The 21,048-nt window shown below is 34.5% G+C and overlaps 1 protein-coding gene across 4 annotated transcripts in view; it reads left to right on the plus strand.

Annotated features, from left to right (window-relative positions):
* TASP1 (taspase, threonine aspartase, 1) overlaps positions 1-21,048 on the plus strand; it is a 199,315-nt gene that overhangs the window by 351 nt on the left and 177,916 nt on the right. For 3 of the 4 annotated variants that reach the window (XR_001145711.1, XM_004687161.1, XM_012728473.1), the window contains exons 2-4: positions 8,455-8,673; positions 12,399-12,466; positions 13,859-13,927. Coding sequence is in view for 3 of the 4 variants with exons in the window: in XM_004687161.1 (XP_004687218.1) it covers positions 8,529-8,673; positions 12,399-12,466; positions 13,859-13,927 (282 nt within the window). In the remaining variant the exon portion in view is untranslated. Of the gene's footprint in view, positions 1-50; positions 225-8,454; positions 8,674-12,398; positions 12,467-13,858; positions 13,928-21,048 lie in introns of those variants that run through there. The other variant, XM_012728472.1, reaches the window with a different exon arrangement.

Consider the following 21,048-nt stretch of genomic DNA (forward strand, 5'->3'; position numbering starts at 1 on the left):
TGCGCCCAGGTGGGGCAAAGGGAGCCCAGAAATCCCAGTAGCGTAGAAAGGCCTGTTTAAAGTCCCGTGGTAATTTAGCAGTTATTCTATGGCAATGAAGGAAAGGACCGAAACGATGGAGAAGGGGCGTTTGGAAAGGAGGGTGGAGACTGAGCTGGAGGTGCCTGGAATATAGGCACCTTGGATATCAGGAGGAGGGAGTTCAACGTGACTCACCTATGCAGGTGAGGGAAATGAAAGGTATTTTGGGGACCATGTGACTGAGATGGTTGAATACTAAGTGTAGGAATTTTAATACACCAGGGAATTTAGTTACTTGCCTTTTTTTTGTTTGTTTTAAATAAAACTTAACCTTTCCTCTCCTCCCACTTACAAAAAAGAATGCATACTTATTAAAGAATATCTGGAAGATGCAGAAATATTTAAAACGAGATAGCCAGCTTATAGTTCCACCAACAGGGCATTTTTTATTTGTCATTTTATCACATACTGTTAACCTATTTGTCATCATAGTGTATGCATGTAAAATGTAATTATAACTAGAAAGCAATTTTTGTACATTGCATCGATTTCATCTTTTTTTTTTAAAGATAATTCAACATACAATGAAATCCACTCTTTTAAGTTGTAAATTTCTGTGGTCTTAGTATAGTCACAAAGTTGTGCATCCATCAGCACTATCTAATAAGAGAACATAGTCTTCACTTTAAAAAGAAATTGTAACTGTTACAGTGATTCCCCAATGCCTTGTTCCAGTCCGTGGCAACCACTAGTCTTTCTCTCTTTTTCCCTTCTGTACTTTTCATGTATATACAGTCAGATAATATGTGGCCTTTTGCATCTGCCTTCTGTTACTTAGCATAATGTTTCCAGGATTCATCTATTGAAATCCATGCACTGACATAATGTATCACTACTTTCTTTTCTATGGCTGAATACTAATTCTGTTGTATGAATGTTAACATGTTATTTGTCAGTTGATAGCTATTTGGTTTGTTTAATCTTTTTTACTGTTGTGTATAATTCTGCTATAAATATCCACATACAAGTTTTTGTGTTCTTAATTTTCTCTTGAAAATTGTAGTCATATTTGTGTGGTAAGGTAAGTCATTTCACTTTTTCCTTTAAAATATTATTTATTTATTTATTCATTCATGTGAGAACTGGTGTTTCAGCCAAAGGTGCAGGGAGTAGAGGATTCACCAGAGACAGAGTGGGAAGCAGAATAGGCAGATCTACTGAAATACACTACTGAGGGGAGCTGCAGAGATGTCTGCTGCCCTATACGGCAGGGAGTCCTGGCCAGGGATCCCAACTCTTGCCCTGTCCCATGGCTTGATAGTGTTGAGACTTAACCCCTGAATTAGGGGTGGCTGAAGTCTTCTAACTTTTTGAAGAATTGCCAGATGTTTTCAGAGTAACTTGTACAAAAACAGGATATGCACAATCCGATTTTTCCAAATCCTTATTAATGCTAACTGTCTTTATTATTACTGTTATTGTTATTACTATAAGAACCATCCTATGGTTCTGATTTACATTTCCTTGTTGCCTGATAATGATGAGCATCTATTCTTGTGCTTATTGTCTCCATGTTAAAACTTTGGAGAAATATCCATTCAATTCATTTGCCCTTTTTGAAGTTCAATTTTTTTTAAAAGTTATGGGGGTTCATTAATCTGCTTTTGATTCCCTGTAATGTTTTCCCCACTGTTCTCCCATTTTGTGAATTCTCTTTTCACTTTCTTGAATACAAATTTTGGTGATGTTAAATTTATGTTTTCTTTGGTTTGTGTTTTTACTGACATATAAGAAACCATTGTCAAATTCAGGATTATGAAGATCTGGCTTGTTTTATTTTTTCTCAAGTTTTAGTTTTTATATTTAGGTCTTGATCTTGTAGAATTAATTTTTGTACATGGGGTGAGGTAGGAGTCTAACTTCATTCTTTTGCATGTAGCAATACAGTTTTCCCAGTACCTTCTGTTGAAAAGTGTGTCATTTCCCCTATTGATGGCTTGGCACACTTGATGAAACTTTAATTACCCATAACTGATATAGATTATTTTTTTTAAATCCATTCCTCCTTGTTGGACATTTGGGTGCATACAAATTTTTGTTTAATCTGTATTTTCTGTAAATTATTGTGTATTGAACATAGCAAAAAGCATGAAGCTTTTTTCTGTATTTAAAGTTTTCACTTTCTTGAATAGTGTACAAATTTTTAAAATTTATTTTATTTATTTATGCATGCAATAACTGGGGTACACGCCAGAGGTGTAGGGGGTGAGAGGATTCATCAGAGACAGAGCGGTGACCAGAACAGGCAGATTGACTGAAATATACTGTTGAGGGGAGCAGCTGGGCATTCCCAGGCCAGGGACTGAACCTGTGCTAAAGTAGCTGCTGATAGTGGTGAATCTTAACCACTTGGGCCACCAAGGAGGCTCTAAGTTAAAAAATGTTCTCAGAAGTGATGTAAGATGAAGATGAAGTAAGTAGCTTTTGGAGCTCATTTAGTAGTCATTAGACCTTCAATGCCATGTTACAAGCAATACAACTCTATCTTTTGTTGCTACAGTCTAAGTACTGAATTTTATCACAAGCCAAGGTGAATAGATTTCATGACTTCTTCTCAACTGCTTCTAAAAGACTAACTAAATGTAGAGTAGAAAAACTTCAACTTCAGTGGCAAACTGAATGTATGTTTATTCTCTAAATTGTTTCAAGGAAAAAAAAAAACAATGTCTTCACATGTAGAAAAATAAAACCCCTTTTGAGAGAAATGGGTCAAGATCTACAACTTAAATTAGTACCATGAAAGTCCCTGGATCAAATAATATTTTGATAATCAAATTAGTTTACATCTCAGAGATGACTAACTTAAATCTTATTTTAGTAGATAGTACTGATAAAAAAATTCAAATACAAGGTTACTAGGAAGCCTTTTATTCATCTTTGCTCCTCAGTCTTCCAGTTCTCTTTATAGATACATACGGTACAGTTATTTATATCTGTATAGAATAGTTCATACATAGAGTATCTCTGGAAAGATAGTATTTTTAATTTCTTGCTACTTACTGACCACTTCCTTTTTAAAATGGTTTATGGTGGTTATATTAGTTTATGGTGGTTATACAATACTAATTAGAAATTTTCTTTTTTTATTTCTTTCCTTAATATTGGCTAGCTAGTTTATATTTCCTCTTTCATATATTGTCTGCTCTGATCACTTGGATGGTAGTTGTTATGATATAGTTGTCTTGAGGTTTACTTTGGCAACGTTTTGCCAATGGTTATTTTATGGTAGCTAGGATTTTGGGGAGAAAAGTTAAAGTGCTTTTTGTAGTGTTTAAACTTAGAGTACCTGGGAAAAGAGAAGTTTGTTTTGGGTAGCATAAGAATAAAGAGGATGCAGTTTTAGTTATTAAGGGGACTTGTGGTGGGAGCTTAAGAGGGAGAGAAGTTACTTAGGAATTTTTCAGTCTACTGAGAAGATACTTTTGAAACATTGACAGTGGATGAATTTGCGGGAGACATTTTCATATAAGCCCATTGATTGGTTGTCTTGGGAGTATTATAAAAGGAGAAAATTGGGAGATATGAGATTCTATGAAGAACTAGAATAGTAAGTTGGCATGCTTGCTAAGGAATGCATCGTGTCTGCTTGCTAAGGAATGCATAGTGTCTAGAGAATCAGAGGTTGTAAGCAGATTAATGAGAGGCCATTAGATATGGAAAACATACATCTGTGGGCAAGAGTCTTCCCCTCCCCAACAACTTTAAGATTTAATTCATTTATATGCACTAAAATGTACAATTAGTGTATATATTTAGTATATTTAGAGTTTCACAATCACCATCACAGTCAGTTTCAGAGCATTTTTGTTGCATGCACAGAAACCCTGCCCTTAATAGTGTTTTTTTTTTTTTTAGATTTATTTATTTATTCGTATAGAACTGGGGTATAGGCCAGAGATGCGGAGGGTGAGAGGATTCACCAGAGACAGAGTGGGGCACAGAACAGGCAGATCGACGAAGGACACTGCTGAGGGGAGCAGCCGGAGGGTCAAGAGAGGTCTGCCACGCCATGTGGATCTCCTCCAGGGGAGGCGGGGATCGAACTCATGCAGAAGTGGCTTAAGCTTCTTTGTGCTGTGTTTTAACCTGCTGCGCCACCAGGGAGGGCCCAGTAGTGGTTTTTATGAAACTACTAATCAATTTTCTGTCTCAAACTTGCTTACTCTACATTTCATACACATGGAAATACACAACATATAATCTTTTTTTTTTTTAAGATTATTTATTTATTCGTACAGAACTGGGGTACAGGCCAGAGATGTGGAGGTTGAGAGGATTCACCAGACACAGAGTGGGGAGCAGAACAGGTAGATTGATGGAGTACACTGCTGAGGGGAGCAGCGGGCAGGTCAGGAGAGGTCTCTCGCGCCAAGTGGATCTCCTCCCGGGCAGGCGGGGATCGAAATCCTGGGAAGTGGCTTTAGCTTTTATGTGCTGTGCTGTTTAACCCACTGTGCCACCAGGGAGGGCCACACAACATGTAATCTTTTGTGTTTGACATTTCATTGCTTTCATTTGATTCATTTATGCCATTCATATCAGTACTTCATTCCTTTTTGTGACTAAATTATGTTTCATTGTATGACAGTATCACATTTTGTTTAGCTAGCATGAGTTCTTGAACATTTGAAGTGTCTTCACTTTTTGACTATTATTGGGCACAAAGGAAAATCCCCCACCTCTCTGGGTTCTTGGACAGGATAAGTAATCAAACCTAGCTGATGATAGGTTAACAGAGGGAAAACAAATCAATTTAATGTATGCATGTTGGGGGTTTACATAATTGTAATTCTAGAGAATAATGGAACAGACCAGGGATATTTATCTTCAATTTAGGGGTTAAGGATAGAGGGAGGAGACATTTCACATGACTGCTTAGAAGGGGATTTTCTCATCTTCATTCAGCTCAGAGAGTATATGTGCACTGATAAACTTATAACTGGATGAGAATTCCTCCTCTTCAAACTGCTGTTCTTGGTCTATTAGGTTCTGTTGGGAAAAGTTCAAAGGATCCAGGGAAGGAGAAAAGTTTCTCCTAGCATTCAGAGCTCTTATTACTTTCAACCAAAACAATACATTCCTCTAGTGATGATATTGGCCTCACTAGGGCTCAGAGGGCTCACTTGATTGACTGCTACCAAAATGACAAGCTGGCTACTCTGGGAGTCTGCATCTTTTGGGGACACTGTCCCTCACACTATTGTGAATACTTCTGCTCTAAGCATCTAGGTATAAGTATGTGTGTGACATAGGTCTTCCATTCTTTTAGGTATGTACCTAGTAGGGGAATTTGCTAGGTTGTAGGTTAAACTCTTTAGCTTTTTAAGCAACTATTACAGAGGATGGGCACATTGCCAGTGAATTTTGGAAATAATGAGGTGAATTTTAGTATAATTACTGGTAGGACATTGTACATTATTTGTACTTAGGCATACTATCCAAAAGTAAAGACACGAAAAAAGATTCAAAATTGTTTTGTGTAAATTTATACATGCTTTTGTATCTTCATTAGTAATCTTTTGAGTTGAGTGTTACTGCAGAGCTTAGCTGCAGTTTTAGACATTTTTCTTGTGGATCAGAGTACTGTACTGATGTAAGTATTCTTAATCAATTTCAAATTATAACTTATAATATCACAATGCGACAAAACTAGCACAGGGATATTTGATCTGTGGCAAAAATTTAATTTTTACTATTTAGACTTAAATATAGAGATCAAATAATGGAACTTTAGAAAATTTGGTTTACCTGTAGTTTTTATGGTCCCAGAAGATCCATCAAGACATATGTTTTTAATGATTATTGGTCAGACACTCTTCCTGGATGCATTTGTAATTTTTATTGATTTTGATAAACTGTCCAGTTGAATTGTATCAATTTGTGCTAGTAGGAGCAATGCATGGACATTGTTTCTATGTACTCTCAAAACATGCTGTTATCTTTTTAGTGTTTTCCAACTCAAGTTAAAATATGACATTTTAAATAAAAATTATGGTTTTATTTTGTACCTTTTGCTTGAATGAGGTTTAGCATCTTTTGATCCTTTTAAGCTATTATGTAATTTTTCTGTAAACTGGGCTTGTCTATTTGCCCTTTCATTAGTCATTTGCTGGAACTCTTTATTTATTAGACAGGTCAGGTCTTTAATGGGTTCCAAGTTAAACAAAAACTGATGTTGGAGTGGAAGTTTATTCATTTCTAAATGAATTTAAAACATTTTAAAACCATTGGGAGTTGGGGGCAAGAGTTTTATATTGGATAGCTTGTCTATTTGAATTCTTTTCCCAGTTTAGCAGAACTTTGGAGCCAATATTTTTGGCGGGTTTTGTTGTGATGACATGGATTGCTAAATTAAATACTTTTCAGATGGTATATTGCTCAAGAATAACAGAATTAATTCATTTTCAACATTTTACTTTCAAAGACACGCTTAGGAAGCAGCATCTTAAAATCTCATGTATTAAAATGACTGTTACATTGAACCATATTATTATAAATATAGATATAATTTCTTGTAGAAAAAAATGCATCTGATGACAGTGAGACAAAGTAGCTTGTATATATTTTCATTTTAACTGAAGCTTTTAATTTTTCAAAGACTGAGTTTTCACTTAATCTGTTTGGGCTCTGTGACAAATGGGCCAAATTCATTTCGTGTCTAGGCCAGATGTGATGGTCTGCATAGGCTGACAGATGAAGCAGTAATGATCTACTTGCTTAATTGACATATGAATAAATAGTAACCTATTTCAAAGAAATAACCAAAGTAAAATAAATATAATTGAGGCAGATCCTTGTGAAATTATTGGCAGGTAACCATCTTTACAAAAGATAACCACATCCAAAAAACAAAAACAGGTGTTCAAATAACTTACTTCATCAATATCAGCACTCTTTTGTGATCAGATTTCCCCCTTACATTTATGAGTATATATAAACATTTTAATGTAGCACACTATTTTTTGATCTTAAGCTGTTTATCCTTTAAATGAAATGTTAGATAGTAAAAATGTAATTTACTCCCTTAGACTTCGCATTTCTTCTTAGACCATCTCTGCTGTAATGGACCAATTTTTAAATTTTTTCAAGCTTTGTTTACTAATAATTTTTGAAAGAATCCTGCCCCCAGCCACCTACAAAACAGCAATAACAAAAACCAAAATTCAAAGCAAAACTGCGAAATGTGGAACTGTGAAAAATAAAGACAAAAGCACAAATTTTTATTAGAATTAGCAAGCATTTTTTTGCAAATATAATTACAAATAAGGTGAGTATAGAAATAGGAAATAATTACAAACACTGTACACAGTTTATCGAAAATGTGCCTGTAAAGCTATGTATCTTTTACAATATGGTAGCAAACACTACTCTTTTACTTTGAGTTATACTGCTTTTGTGGACTAGATAGCTAAGTCACTTTTTAGCATAAAGAACATATTTTTCTAACAATGTGAATTTAGTTAGGTAGTTTCAACCAACTGATTTTGGGCTTTCTTTAGATCACTATATGTTGATTTTTAAATAATCCCATTTTTCCTGGTCTGAAATGTGTTCATCATTGTTATATTGACTCAAGCTAGCTAGGTGCTTATGAACTAGTAATAGTCAGAAAAATTAGAAAAACCTTATGGCATAAATTGCTTATAACTTTTAAATTTACATCTCATTACTTATTTGTTTAGAATGTCAGAAATAATTCTTATTCATGAGTGTTCTTTTAATTTCTGGTTTACTCATAATTTCCTTAACATTTGTGTTTTGCAGTTGAACTATGTAGCATGACACTTTTTCTTAGTTCTTTAGAAGCAGGTGTGAAACTGGTAGTCTCATTCCATTAAGCATCTCTCCATGGATATTAAATGTTCTTAACCATATATGGAAAAAAAGCAATAATGCGAGGTGATAGGTATGTTAAATAGCCTTATTATGCTGATCATTTCATAAAATATATGTATATCAAATCATGTTTTTCACTGGAAGTTTATACAGTGTTTGTCATTTATATCTGAAGCTGGGGAAGAAGAGTAAGCAGTAATAGGTTTTAGTGATGTTGCCAGCATTACTTGTGGTTCAAGACTGTTCCAGAGATTTTTGTCTTGCAGGGAGTAGAAAGTGATATTTAAGCTAAATGAGGTTTCTTGTAGTTTAAAGATACAGTATCTTTGCGGTCAGGAGTCTTTTCACAGTTTTTTTTTTTAAATCTAACTTCAAGTATTGTCAGTCTTCAGAGAGATTTAAATTCTAAACTTTTACATACCATGTTATTCTCTTAAATGAATTTAAAATTATGTTTTAGAAAGTTAGCTTTGCACTGATTTGTTACCTGTGTATTATTAGAAAGAAATGCAACTTCATTTGCTTCTTTTCCTTTAGGATAATTCCTCTCTTGAAATTATTTTGGATGGAAGTATGCTTTTTCCCCCAGTAGAAGATGGTAATCTTGGAGAATGACCATGGAGAAGGGGATGAGTTCTGGAGAAGGGCTGCCATCCAGATCATCTCAGGTTTCAGCTGTTAATATAACAGCCAAAGAGTTGGAAACAAAGCAGGCCCATAAAGAGAAAAGAGGGGGCTTTGTATTGGTACATGCAGGTAAGCTCTAAGTGGGGTAAGTAGGAAGATGAAAATAATGGTGATTTATTTTTTCTTGCATATAAGTATACCAGGGATTAAATATCATATCTAGAGGAGGCAAATTGCTAGAGAGGATTTGGAATCAAAGAGATTCACCTCAAGGTAGTGAGCATCTCCATTTTCATCAGTAAGAAAATTTTATAGTGACAATTCTTTCTCTTCTTGTACCATTATTTTCTTTTACCTAAGATGATAGATTAAGGTGGTATTAAAACCAGACAAAAGTAATTGTGTAAGCTGTGGTTTGTGTTTTTAAAAATAATGCTGCTGAAAAAAATATTATTGATACCTGTATAGAACATGACCATCTTAAAGTATAATTACATATAAGAACTGGGATATAGGCCAGAAATATAAGGAGGTAAGAGGACTCACAAGGGATAGAGTGGGGAGCAGAGCAGATTACTGAAATACACTACTGAGAGGGGAGCAGTGGGTGAGACAGGAGAGGTCTGCTGTGCCATGTGGGTCAGCTCCCTGGCTGGGGATTGAACTTATGCTGCAGTGACTGTTGATAGCTTCATAGCGCTGAGACTTAACCCCTTATACCACCAGGAAGGCTGTGAACTCCTGTTTAAATCAGCACACAGAGAGAACTTAATTGATATAAAGCCAAACTCCTCTAATTACAATCAGAAAAATCCTGCCATGTAGCAGAACATGCTATGGTAGCCAACACAAGAAGGAGTTTATTGGACTAGCCAAACATGAATGTCTGGCCCCATATTGGGCACCAAGTTGAAATGGGGGTGTCAGCCAAGCTTAAACCTGAAGGACTGTGAAAGACCCAGGCAGTGAGTCCTCACCAGAACACTTAAGAATGCTGGACACAGAGAACTGAGATAAGGGATGTATTTATATAGAGAGTGAAAAGGAGAGTCAAGAGAAAAAAGGAGAGGAAAATTTATTGGTTAGCATTTTGCCAGTGCACTCTGTCCTTCCCACAGACTGTGGTGGCAGAGACAGTGGTGAAATTAGAAACCAGCCATAAGAGACACAGGCACACCCATACTCCATGTTGTAAGGTCTACATGTAGCTTGGCTTTACTCCTAGTTCTTAGTTTAGAGAGGGAGGGAATCGAGTCAGGAAATCTCCATCTTTGCTATAAATGTTACCCAGTCACTCTGAGGTTGTTCCTCACTGTTTCTACAGCACAGTGACTTAGAGCTCTTGGTAGCTGGAAAGCATTGCTTTCTATGATGTAGTGGTGGTTCATGACGATGCTTCCTCTCAGATGTACATAGATAGTAATGAGCTTAGATGAAAATGGAGGTTGGGATCAGTACTAATAGGAGGACATCTAGATTCTGGCAGGAAATAATGCAGACTAAGGCTGACTGCCCCTTTCTCCAGATAGTGTAATGAATTATAAAAAATTATGTAACTTTCATGTTCAAGGTAGAAAAATGCAATTTCTCATCCACCATAGAGATTTTTGAAGCTCTTTTTTTTTTTAAGCAGTAGTGGAAACTTGCCCAAATTTTAGTCATTTGATTTCTCCCATATCTGCATACTATCTGTACCTGTTACCTAATAATGAAAAAAAAAAAAAACAAAAAACCCTAAATACTTTCTAAACTTAAAATTTAGAGTTGAAGCTTAAACAGAATGTCAGCACCACTTGCATGAAGAGAAAGTAACAGTGCAAACAAAGCAGTATAGTTGAATTTTAGCTAGATTCTACTTTTCCTTTGTTAAATAGAGAAATTATCGGAAATCTTAAAGATATTCTGAGCTTCACTAAGACTTTTCCCTATTCTAAACAGAATTTATATGTTAATCCTATTAATAGTGTCATACATACACTAACGTTATTTATTTGACAGTAGTGTCCGTGCTTTGGGAAACTGTGAAAAGATTGTTGCCTGACATCTAAGATAATAGATCTTGGATCACTTATTAGAGAATGGGGAAGAGAGGTCAGCTAAGTATTTGCACAGGATCTTCGAAATACATAATTCTTTTGTGTAACAGGATTAGATTTGGGTATATTATAGATTCTGATTACTTGGGCATCTTTTTTGTCCTCCTGTATCCCTGAATCATGGCCATGATCATGGGCCAGTCTGTTTTTGACTTGAGGAAATGTATGTTAAATTTAAGTCTGCAGACCCACATGAAGCTAAAAGATCTAATTCTTGACTTCCTTTGTCTTGTGTATATATCCATGGGGTGTTGAGGATGGTACTTGATCAAAACTCTGTAAAAGAGCTTTTGATTAGAAACCTAATTTTCATCATTGTTTAGGGTCCTTGCCTTACTAAGATTATCCTCAAATCCCTAAATAAATATCAGTTCTTTTAGGGACACAAATTTCTGATTCATTTTCTTGAGGAAGACATGGGTGTTTAAGAGAGAAGAATGATCAGGCATGCTGTTATTGAGGTTTCAGAAATACCCTGAGTGATATTACAGGGCGAGAGGATGAAAAGAGTTTGGGTAGGAGTAGTGGCAGTGGTGGTAATCACGGCTAAGTGGGATATAATAACCTCTGGTGTCAAGTATTATTTAGAAACTAACTGGTTTTCTGTAGTTACTCTTAAGAATTCTGCATTCTGAGCAGTAACTTCCCAATTAGCAGATATTTTCTAAAGATCAACAAAGAGGAGTCCTCAGGCCTTTTCCAGATGAACATTTTGCTTTGCATCTGATTCTGGGACTTTCTCTCAGCATGGCCTTCAAACATCAATTTTTGCTCCAACATCTCATGATGAAATCAAGATTTCCTGCTGGGCCTCCAGGCCAGATGAGATGTAGAGTTCTCTGCATGTGCAGGAGATGGACCGGCAAGAAGGAGTTGAATATAGAGCAAGATGGAGGACAAGTGAAATAGACACACTTAATGAATAAACCAGCGAGGAGGTTTTGAAAGTAGAACAGCTATAATAACAAACTCCGCCAACCATATTTTCAGAGGAGGTCAGAATTGGTCACCAAAATATCAAATATTTGGCAACAACATGTCATCCATCCAAGTGCACTGGTTGGGGAGGAGGATAAAGAGGTGCTGAATTATTTGACAAGTGTTGAAGTCATAGAACTTGAAGCTATTAAATCAGGTCACAGTGCAGATTTTTATTTTGATGAAAATCCTTACTTTCAAAATAAAGTTCTCTTCACAAAACTTCATTTGAATGAGAGTGGTGCTTCATCTTTGAAGTCCACTGAAATGAAATGGAAATTGATGGTAGAGTGGGGTGGTAACATAGCTGAGGAGGTATGCATGTATTTCCTAAATTGTGTATATTGTTAAATAACAAAAGTGAACAAAGGAACTTGAAGGGTCTCTGTTGTAGATGCCTCCTGAATTTTTCAAGTCCTGATCAGAAGAACTCTTTAACTTGTAGAGGGGTTTTATGAAGGGAGGAGAGGTGACCTTGTTGAAGTCTCTTTGGGAACATAAGCTATTTTCTCTTGCATCTGGTAGAAAAATATCGTTTTGAAAAAAAGAAAAGACATGGCTAAAAAGAGGTGTGGTGGATAAAAGAAGGTATTAGATCTTAAAATTTGATACATTTAGGACTATAATTTTATTTTCAATAGCAAAACATCAATTTGTATGAAGTATATATATATGTATGTGTGTGTGTGTGTATATATATATATATATATATATATATACATTCACACACAAGATTTGATATTTTAAAAACATTGTTTTTTGTTTTTTTTTTCATTGCAGGTGCAGGTTATCATTCTGAATCCAAAGCCAAGGAATATAAACATGTATGCAAACGAGCTTGTCAGAAGGTATGATCTGAATGTATATAATCAAAACATTTTCACATCATAATAGCAGCATCATTTAGCTTGAAATTCAAAATTTTATGAATTGCATTATAAGGTAGTCTTTTGGTTTGGACCACAAAATTACTTTATTCAGTTTTGTCAGGTCTTGTGTTTTTCATTCTTCAAATGGTGCTTAGCTCCTTTCCCTTCCTTCCTATCCCAAATTAAAGTTTGTATTTTTTGAATTTGGACATAAAATCTGTTACCTTTTAATCTTTGTAAAGGCATTGAACTCCTTTTTAAAAAAATCATTGTGTGTGTGTGTTTGTATATATATACACAATATATTATTATATATAATTATATGTGTAAAATTTTTACAGTGTAAAAATTATATATATGTATAATATATATACCTGTATAACATATATATGTATAATATATATATAAATACTATATATATATATATAAAATTTTTTTGTACACTGTTCATTTTTTTTACTTTCCTCCCCTCAGGTATAGATCCCATCGAACTTCCTCCTTCAATTTGCCCTTGCATTATCACCACTCTGTTATAAAAGGAATAGAGAAAATAGCTCAAAGGCAGCCATAAAAATCATCATTATTATACTATAATAAACTTATATTATTATAATATAATGAAAATTATATTGTTATATGGAAATTATCCTGTAGTTTTTCCTTATATTTTTTATCATGTAGTTTGTATATAGAAAATTTATTGTCATTTCTGAGTTTAGTTTTGTCTTTGTGCTCAGTTGTGCTGTTACAAACTTTTGGTTTTTGAGGTTTTGTTAAATTGTTGAATAACTAGTATAGAGGCATGAAAGAGAAATTTTGTTTGTTTTTATTTTGATACTTGCTATATTCTCTTCTAGGCAAACTTTCCATTGCTTTTTTTCCCCCCTGTACCAGAGATTTCAGTTTATTTAGTCAAGGGCAAAGGTGTCCGGTTTTGGTTTTCTTTTTTGAAATCTTTATTAAGGGATACCAGTAGCTTACAGAATCTCTGAAAGGGTCACAGACCAGGCTTTGTATTACATAGCTAGAAAAATTGTCTAACTGTGCTGTGGTCCATTACTTTCTATGCAAATAGATGTTAATTGGGTACTCTATATCAAATAACTAAGTTTTCAGTTCTTTCATTTATATTTACATACCATTTAGAAGAAAGCTTTATTAGAGACTCTAATAAAGCAGCTATATTATAAATTACTATGATCATAGTTCTTCCTTATTTCAAATCTACTGCTTATCTCTTAAAGTAGAAATGGACCTAGTGATTACTTTTTATTCTGAATATCTCTGCTTCTTTAAGCCTTTGGAAAGTTACTGGGTATGTTTGAGAAGCTGTGGTTTTACAATGAATAATCCCACTCCTTGGTTTCATAGGCAATTGAAAAGTTACAGGCTGGTGCTCTTGCGACAGATGCAGTGACTGCAGCTCTGGTGGAACTTGAGGTATTTTTCCCTCTGCTTATGTTTTCTTTAAAATACTTGAGTTTATGTTTGTTTTTCAAATGACACGAAGCTGTTGACTTAGTTATCAATTATATAACCATTGTTTGCCAACATGATTAACAAAATTATATTGTGATATTATTAGGTTGTTTTCTTTGTGGAATTCTCTGAGTAATATAAAAGTTGGTGAAATTCCTTTTTCCTTCTTGTTTTATGAGACTCATGAATACAGATGTTACTGCTGATTGGATACCTAAACTTTCTTAATATTTTCAGTAGGAAAACTCCTAAAGTTAATTTTCCCTACAAAGTAATATATGTGTTCTTGTTTAGGAAACAAAAAGTTCCAAATATCTGAAGAGTATAAAGTGAAAAGGGATGTTTCCTCAAACCTAATAATTTACTATATTCCCAGAAGCTATGCTTTATGTGTGATTGTTAAGTTAGTCTTCTGTTAACTTCAGCCAGTGAGTAATTCAGTGAGTAGACTCTCAAATTTGCTGTGATTCTTTGTACTCCAGAGTAAGGGGTCTCTCGGCTGGTTCATTCTGGGACCTTCAGAAGATGGACTTGTAGCAGGCATATTGAGGCCATAAGCAAACAGGAGTTTTGTCACTTAAACTTTTATGATAGGTTTGCTTGAGACAGCTTAAGGATAATGGTGAACAAGTAGTTTTCTGGTTGAAAATGCTACTTGGGGAATCAAATAAAATAAGAAGATAAAACAGTAATAAGTTTGAAAGGATATAATAGAATTAATCTTCCCAAGTTGACTGGATTGTGACCTTATGCTTAGGCTGTCCAATCAGTGTATTTATTCTGTCTTGCCAGGTTTTGCTTTTCCCTGTGAAGAATATCCAGGAATTTACCAGAAGTTCTGGCCATGTGTTTTATATATTCCCTTGCTTACTTGTGAAGTGGTACTTTTGACCATAATTTGTAGACTTTAATGTCTCCTGTGAATGTCTTTAGCTTAGTCCTAATATTGTCACAGAAGGTGAACATAGAAGGGGGGAACCATTTGTTTGGTTCCTGAGGTATCTAACTTGGGATGTGGTCTCTTCCTTTTGTGACTGATGCATTTTATGCTTTCTCTTAGGTCATTAACCGTGTGCCCTTGGGCACTTCACAGCCACTCTTTAACTCAGATTCCCCATTTGTAAGATGGGTATAGTAATTCCTGTTTCATAGAGTTGTGAAGATTTACTGGGTTAATATGTGACAGTTATTTAAAGCAGTGTGTGGCAATTATAAGCACTCCTGTTTGTTGGCAATTGTAACTAGAATGAGGTGCTTTGGCAATGACATATTTACCATATGTATATATATATGTGTGTGTGTATGTACATATACATATACATACACATACACATATACATATATATATATATTTAGAGAGAGAACCTTATAGTGGTAAGTTTTATAATGTGAGCAAAAATTTAATTATGTAATATGGATAAAAGGACAACAGTGGTATAAGAAAGAAGAGTGATGTTCTTTCTACTCAGTCATACCTTCAGTCAGAACATACAAGGAATTCTTCATCTAATTTAATTCAGTTGTAAACTACAAATCATACATTTGTGCAGATGAGATCCTGAGGTTATTGATGCAAGAAGCTTAATGAGTAGATGGGAGATATACTATAATGGTAACTGATACAAAATTGAGTTAAACTGAGTTTTTCTTTTCACCTTAGAGTAAGTTTAATTTTCTCCAGTCATAATTATATCAAGTTGCATATTTCATTACATTTCCCCCTAATGATGAGTCAAACTCATCACTTATTTTTGAGGTGTTTATTTACACTTAAATATGATTAGAAATATATTTTGGAATAATGAATTAGTAAAGAGTAAGTGAACTTTATAGTTTGTAATGATGATCTACGCTTTTTAAGAGTGTTGATAAGGAGTTTTTTATTTTTTTTAAACAAAGTTCTATTGTTTTATTAGTTAATTGTGAAATTTGGGGGAAAATTTCAATACATTATCATTGAAAGTTTATTTTTATGTAGAATCTTTGAAATATGTCTGTAGTTCAAGGCTAAGATTCCACTAACTGAAAGAATTTTCCCAAATCTTGAGAATTTTGTTGGAAGTCGTGCTTATACTGCTCCCAGCAGTATCTGTTGCCTTGCGTAATTGAGATTCATCACTTTAAACAGGGTCAGGTTTTCAAATAAGGAGTTCAGCTTAAGTTTATAATAGTTTGGATCAATGGAAAACTATTTAAAAATCACATTCTAATATTTTAGAAAAATGTAAGTAACAATTTTGCCTCCTTATAATTGCAACCTTATGGAAAGGTCACAGAGAGTCTCATTTATATTTTATTATCTTTAACTTGACAGCAACTGTCTTTAGTTTTGATCAGTCTATTCTGTAGAATTGAGTATTATCTATTGACTACATGTGGATGGACAATCATCATATCTTTTTTTTAAATTTTTACTTTGGGATATACTTTTTGGTTAAAAAACATTGGTGCCTATTACATTATTAATAAAGTGTAATAAAGTGTAATAAATTGGTTTGAATTTCTTACTAACTGTAGACTGAAATGGTTTAATTCATATTAAAAATAAGAAAATTTATACTTAAAGTATCCTTATCTCAACCCACTGCCATAGAGGAAGAAGAGACAAGGTAAAAGAGAAGAAAGTATATATAAGTATATATACATATATATACACACACACACACACACATACCCATATGTATGTGCATATATATATATGTGCATCATATATCACTTCAGATATACATTTACTTATGAAAGTCACCAGATGCGTTATTTTTGAGCTTTTCTTGAAAACTGATTACTTTGTGTATTCATTTTCTAGACTGTACTGCAAACAGTTGGCAAGTGGTGGTATCCTAAGACTGCACTTCTGAGCCTTTAAATGAAGGGTGTGTGTGTGCACACATGCACATGAATCCTTGCTTATCTCTTCAGGACTTTGGGAGGGAAGGTGTTCATTTCCAGATGAGAGGTGTTCTCTGTGGAAATGAAAATGACAGGACTCTAAAGTGTACTTTGTCTTCAAAATATGGGGAAGGAAGTGGAAAGAAAGGCCAGTTTATGGGTTATATTTTATTAATTTATTGTCAAATTGATTTGGTCACATTGTTTTATTAACTATTTATGGCTTTATAAAATTGGATCCTTTTTATTGATGGAAAATTGATTTCTATTCATTTGATGGTCCAACTCTGATTTCATTCATATCAGAGAAGATAAACATTGTGAAGTAATTTGATCTTTATTCCTGGGGCTATGTGTTTGCAGGGCAATTGCTTTTATGACTGCTTTTGTAATAGTTTTGTTTCTAGGTAGTAACAGTGGGTTTTAAAGGTTGGATCATAATTTTGCACATTTCACAAGATTTGGTTTCTGATATGCATTTCTTCTTTGAGGAAATTGATTACAGATTTGGATGACTCATGATTGCCACTGCTAAAGTAGAAAATGCTTCATGAATTGTTTTTTAAAGCTTTATTTATTTATGCATAGAAGAACTGGGATGTAGGACAGAGGTGGGGGTATGTGAGAGTATTCATCAAAGGTAGACTGGGGAGCAGAACAGGCAGATGTACTGAAATACACTGCTGAGAGGGGAGCAACAAGTGAGACATGAGAGGTCTGTTGTGCCTTGTGGGTCAGCTCCCTGGCCTGCAAGCCTAAGATTGAACTCCTGCTGCAGTACCTGGTGGTAGCTTGACAGAGCTGTCTTTAACCCATGCACCACCTGGGAGGCTGCTGTTTCATATTTCTGATTGAGCATGAACTATTAATAAAATAGTTCTTTGTACATTAGTATTTATTTTTAAAAAGTATTAAGACTTGGGTTTAAAGGTTCTGCTAAGGAATACTAGGGGAAAATAAATAACAAACTTTTGGGAGGTTTCTTTGTCGCCCTGTGAGAAAATTTGTGAGTTTTGAAGACCTTACAGCTTTTGAGAGATTTTGATTATTTCATTTAAAAACTGATTATTTTGGTAGATTGTTAGTATGCACTAAAAACAGTAATAGAAATAACTTTTAAATTTTACACTATGAAAGATAAATTACACAGGCTCCTTTGTTAAAATATTTGTTGAGCTTAAGTTGTATGAAATGGACCCTGTAGTTCTTTGTTGACTTGATTCCTCTTCCTGTGGGTAGGGGAGATGGTAATTCATTACTGAAACTAGTTTATTGTCAGAATTTATTTAAAGAGCAGATTTTATTGGGCATACATTTTTATATCTGCTGTAATCTATCTATTGTCTTTAGATTCATAATCCATTTTAATGCTTACTTGTAAACTAGGAAAATTCTTAAGAAGTCTTTTCCAGATCGCTGTTAGTTTGGGGTGTGAAAGAAAAAATAGGCATTTGCATTATATATTTATATTATACATAACATTGTCACATGTTTGTATCTTTTCATGCTCTTATACCTGTGACCAGTTCTGCATGCATTTCTTTAAGGTAGAATTTCTAGCATGCCATCATTGTTGAGTATTTTGTTGTTAGTGTACTGCAGTCCAGGCCTCTGTGCAGCTGCATGATTAGGTCAGACTGCTTTCCTTGCTTATGTAGTTCCAGCTGGAATTATCTGTGCTTTTCAAGGGAAGAGAAAGCACCTAAAGCCTCTCAGTCTTTGAATTCCTTATTGGCTACAGAGCTGTTGTGACATGCTGCTGGCATATGGGCATATCTAGGATGGTTAGTGGGAAGGACTCATGTAGCCTTCTTTTTCTCACCAAACCTGTAGCAAATTCACTTACAGGACTTTTCTTTAGATTCACGCTTACTCACCTGTTCCTTATGCCACTTTCATGTTTGACTTTTATTTGCAAAAATGTAGGATTTTGTGTCTAGTCATTTTTGTTTATTTGGGAAGTGAAAAAATTATTTAGATAGATGTGTATCTCCATTCTCTTGCACATTTTGATTTTCAGAAATAATCTTTTTATAAATAAGTGTTCATTGCTTCTTCCTCTCCTTTATAGGAGACACTTGGAAAGAAACAGCTTTATTGGAGACACTTTGGAAAGAAACAGCTTGATACAGTTAACGCATATATACAAGTGTCCATTAATCATGCGACTGATGTGTCTAATTTTGGTCTTATGCCCTTGAATGTCTCATTTTTCTCTTCTGTGACATGTATTACTCCATGTAATGGTGGGAGGGGCTCTGGCTTATGTATGTGAAGCAAGGCGTTATACCTTCTTTCTTTTGTAGTACTTAAAATATTTTTATTGCATGAAATTTGAGTTTTGACTTTCAAATTGTCTTTTTACTTTTCTTTTTTCCAACTTGGAATCATTGATTATTTCAGTCAAAGACTGTGTTTTGCCTATCTGTTTAGCAGTTTCCAGTGGTGCCTCAGTTTTTCTGTGTATTCCAGCTGTTTATAGAGTCTTTATGTTTCTCTGCATTTTTTGTTTTATTTTTTGAGGTGTACACACACAGTTACACTTCATGGAGTTGCATCCAGCCAAGTATCCATGTTCTTCTTGTGAAGAGGCAGAGAAAATCACCTCTCCCAAGAATTTCCACCTTCTGACCAAGGGAAATGTGTCCTGAAGAGCTGTACGCAGATGGGAGGCAACTTGTTTGCTTGTTCTGCTGCTAGAGCATTGATTTAATTAGAAGACAGGCTGTGGGTGGCCATGTGCAGACAAAGAAGCACCAGACAGAGCCCATTTAGCCTGGGACAGTAAAAGTAAGTTACGCTCTTTCTGAAACACTTTTTTTGAGTATTGATGCTAATTCTTGCCTTTAATACTAAGGAGCAACTTGTAACTTACTGTTTGTGTTTACACATTAGGTACATACTTTTCTAAGACCCTAGAAATTAAATATGTGCTTGAACAAAAAGTACCTGCTTAATGGAAAAGCAGTGATTTTTTTTCCTTCTGTGTTTTTAGAATAATAAGACAATAGAATCACTTATTCTTGACTAATTTATATTTCACTAAAACTGTGTCAAAACACTAAAGTACAGAGTTTGTTATGTTTTACTTTGTACCAATGGGGTATGAAGGATTATTTCATTATAATTTTCTGGCCATTTCCTGGATATTATCAGATATACTCATCTTGGCTGATAACAAATATGGTCCAGACTTAGTAGTTCTTGAGGAGCATGTAGCTTTTTATGTGAGCCCTTATTTTTCTCTGGGAGTTATTATTCTCCATTAATATATTTTGGAATTCAAATTGAAGCTACTTGAAGGTATATTTGGTAATGCTGTGGCGTTGGTGTGTGGAAACAATTTAGACATTTGGAGTGAGTGTAGTATGTCTTCTTGTCCTAGGTTAATAGAGATTACAGAAAAAGGACTAAAGTCGATTCATTGACCCTTGGATATGTAGTGTTGTGATTATTAATTACTTTTGTGTGTGTGGAGCAACAATTTTACAATATAACAGTTACTTTTTTATTTTTGTTTCTGGTAATGAAGGAGCTAGGCTAAGAAGATTTTTCTTTGTTCATCAAAATCACGTGTTGAAATGATGGTCAATCTGAAAGACTGTGTTTTGACTAAGTTTTTGCCCATCTCTCAGTCCCACACCTTTATTCAGAATATGGAAGGGACTAAGAGACTTAAGTTATATGGTTATTAAGAATCTATGCAGGTCATACCTTAAATCCTGCTCCAAAGTAGAATAAAGCATTGTTTAAAAATTTTTTTTAATTAATTCTTCCAATTATCTAATTTCTGTGTGTGTAGCTGATTTTAATGTTAGAACAGCAAAAAATCATATCTCATCACAGTAGAGCAGACAACTTAAAATCAAACCCTAAGGATTCTAGTTAACAGAAGTTTTTTGGCCATTCCCACTTCCAGGGAGATTTTATTGGCAGTCATTCTTGCTCACACAGTCAGCTTCCTACTTGGCAGTATACAGTTCCTTTCGTGTATATATGTAACACCAGGCATCAACACTGAAACACTTAGTAGGGTACTTAGAAAATTCAGAATGGGGAACTTCTTTATGTTTCCTTCTCGCATTATATGCAGATGTTAACATTTTGTAATGGAGTGGAAATCTTTTTAATAAAAAGCATAATTATAAGTTACTAATTATTAGTAATGCTGCTCCCCTACCTGCCTCCCATTT

The sequence above is a fragment of the Condylura cristata genome, unplaced genomic scaffold (assembly GCF_000260355.1).
Source record: "Condylura cristata isolate star-nosed mole 26May11 unplaced genomic scaffold, ConCri1.0 scaffold00022, whole genome shotgun sequence".
NCBI classification, from domain to species: domain Eukaryota; kingdom Metazoa; phylum Chordata; class Mammalia; order Eulipotyphla; family Talpidae; genus Condylura; species Condylura cristata.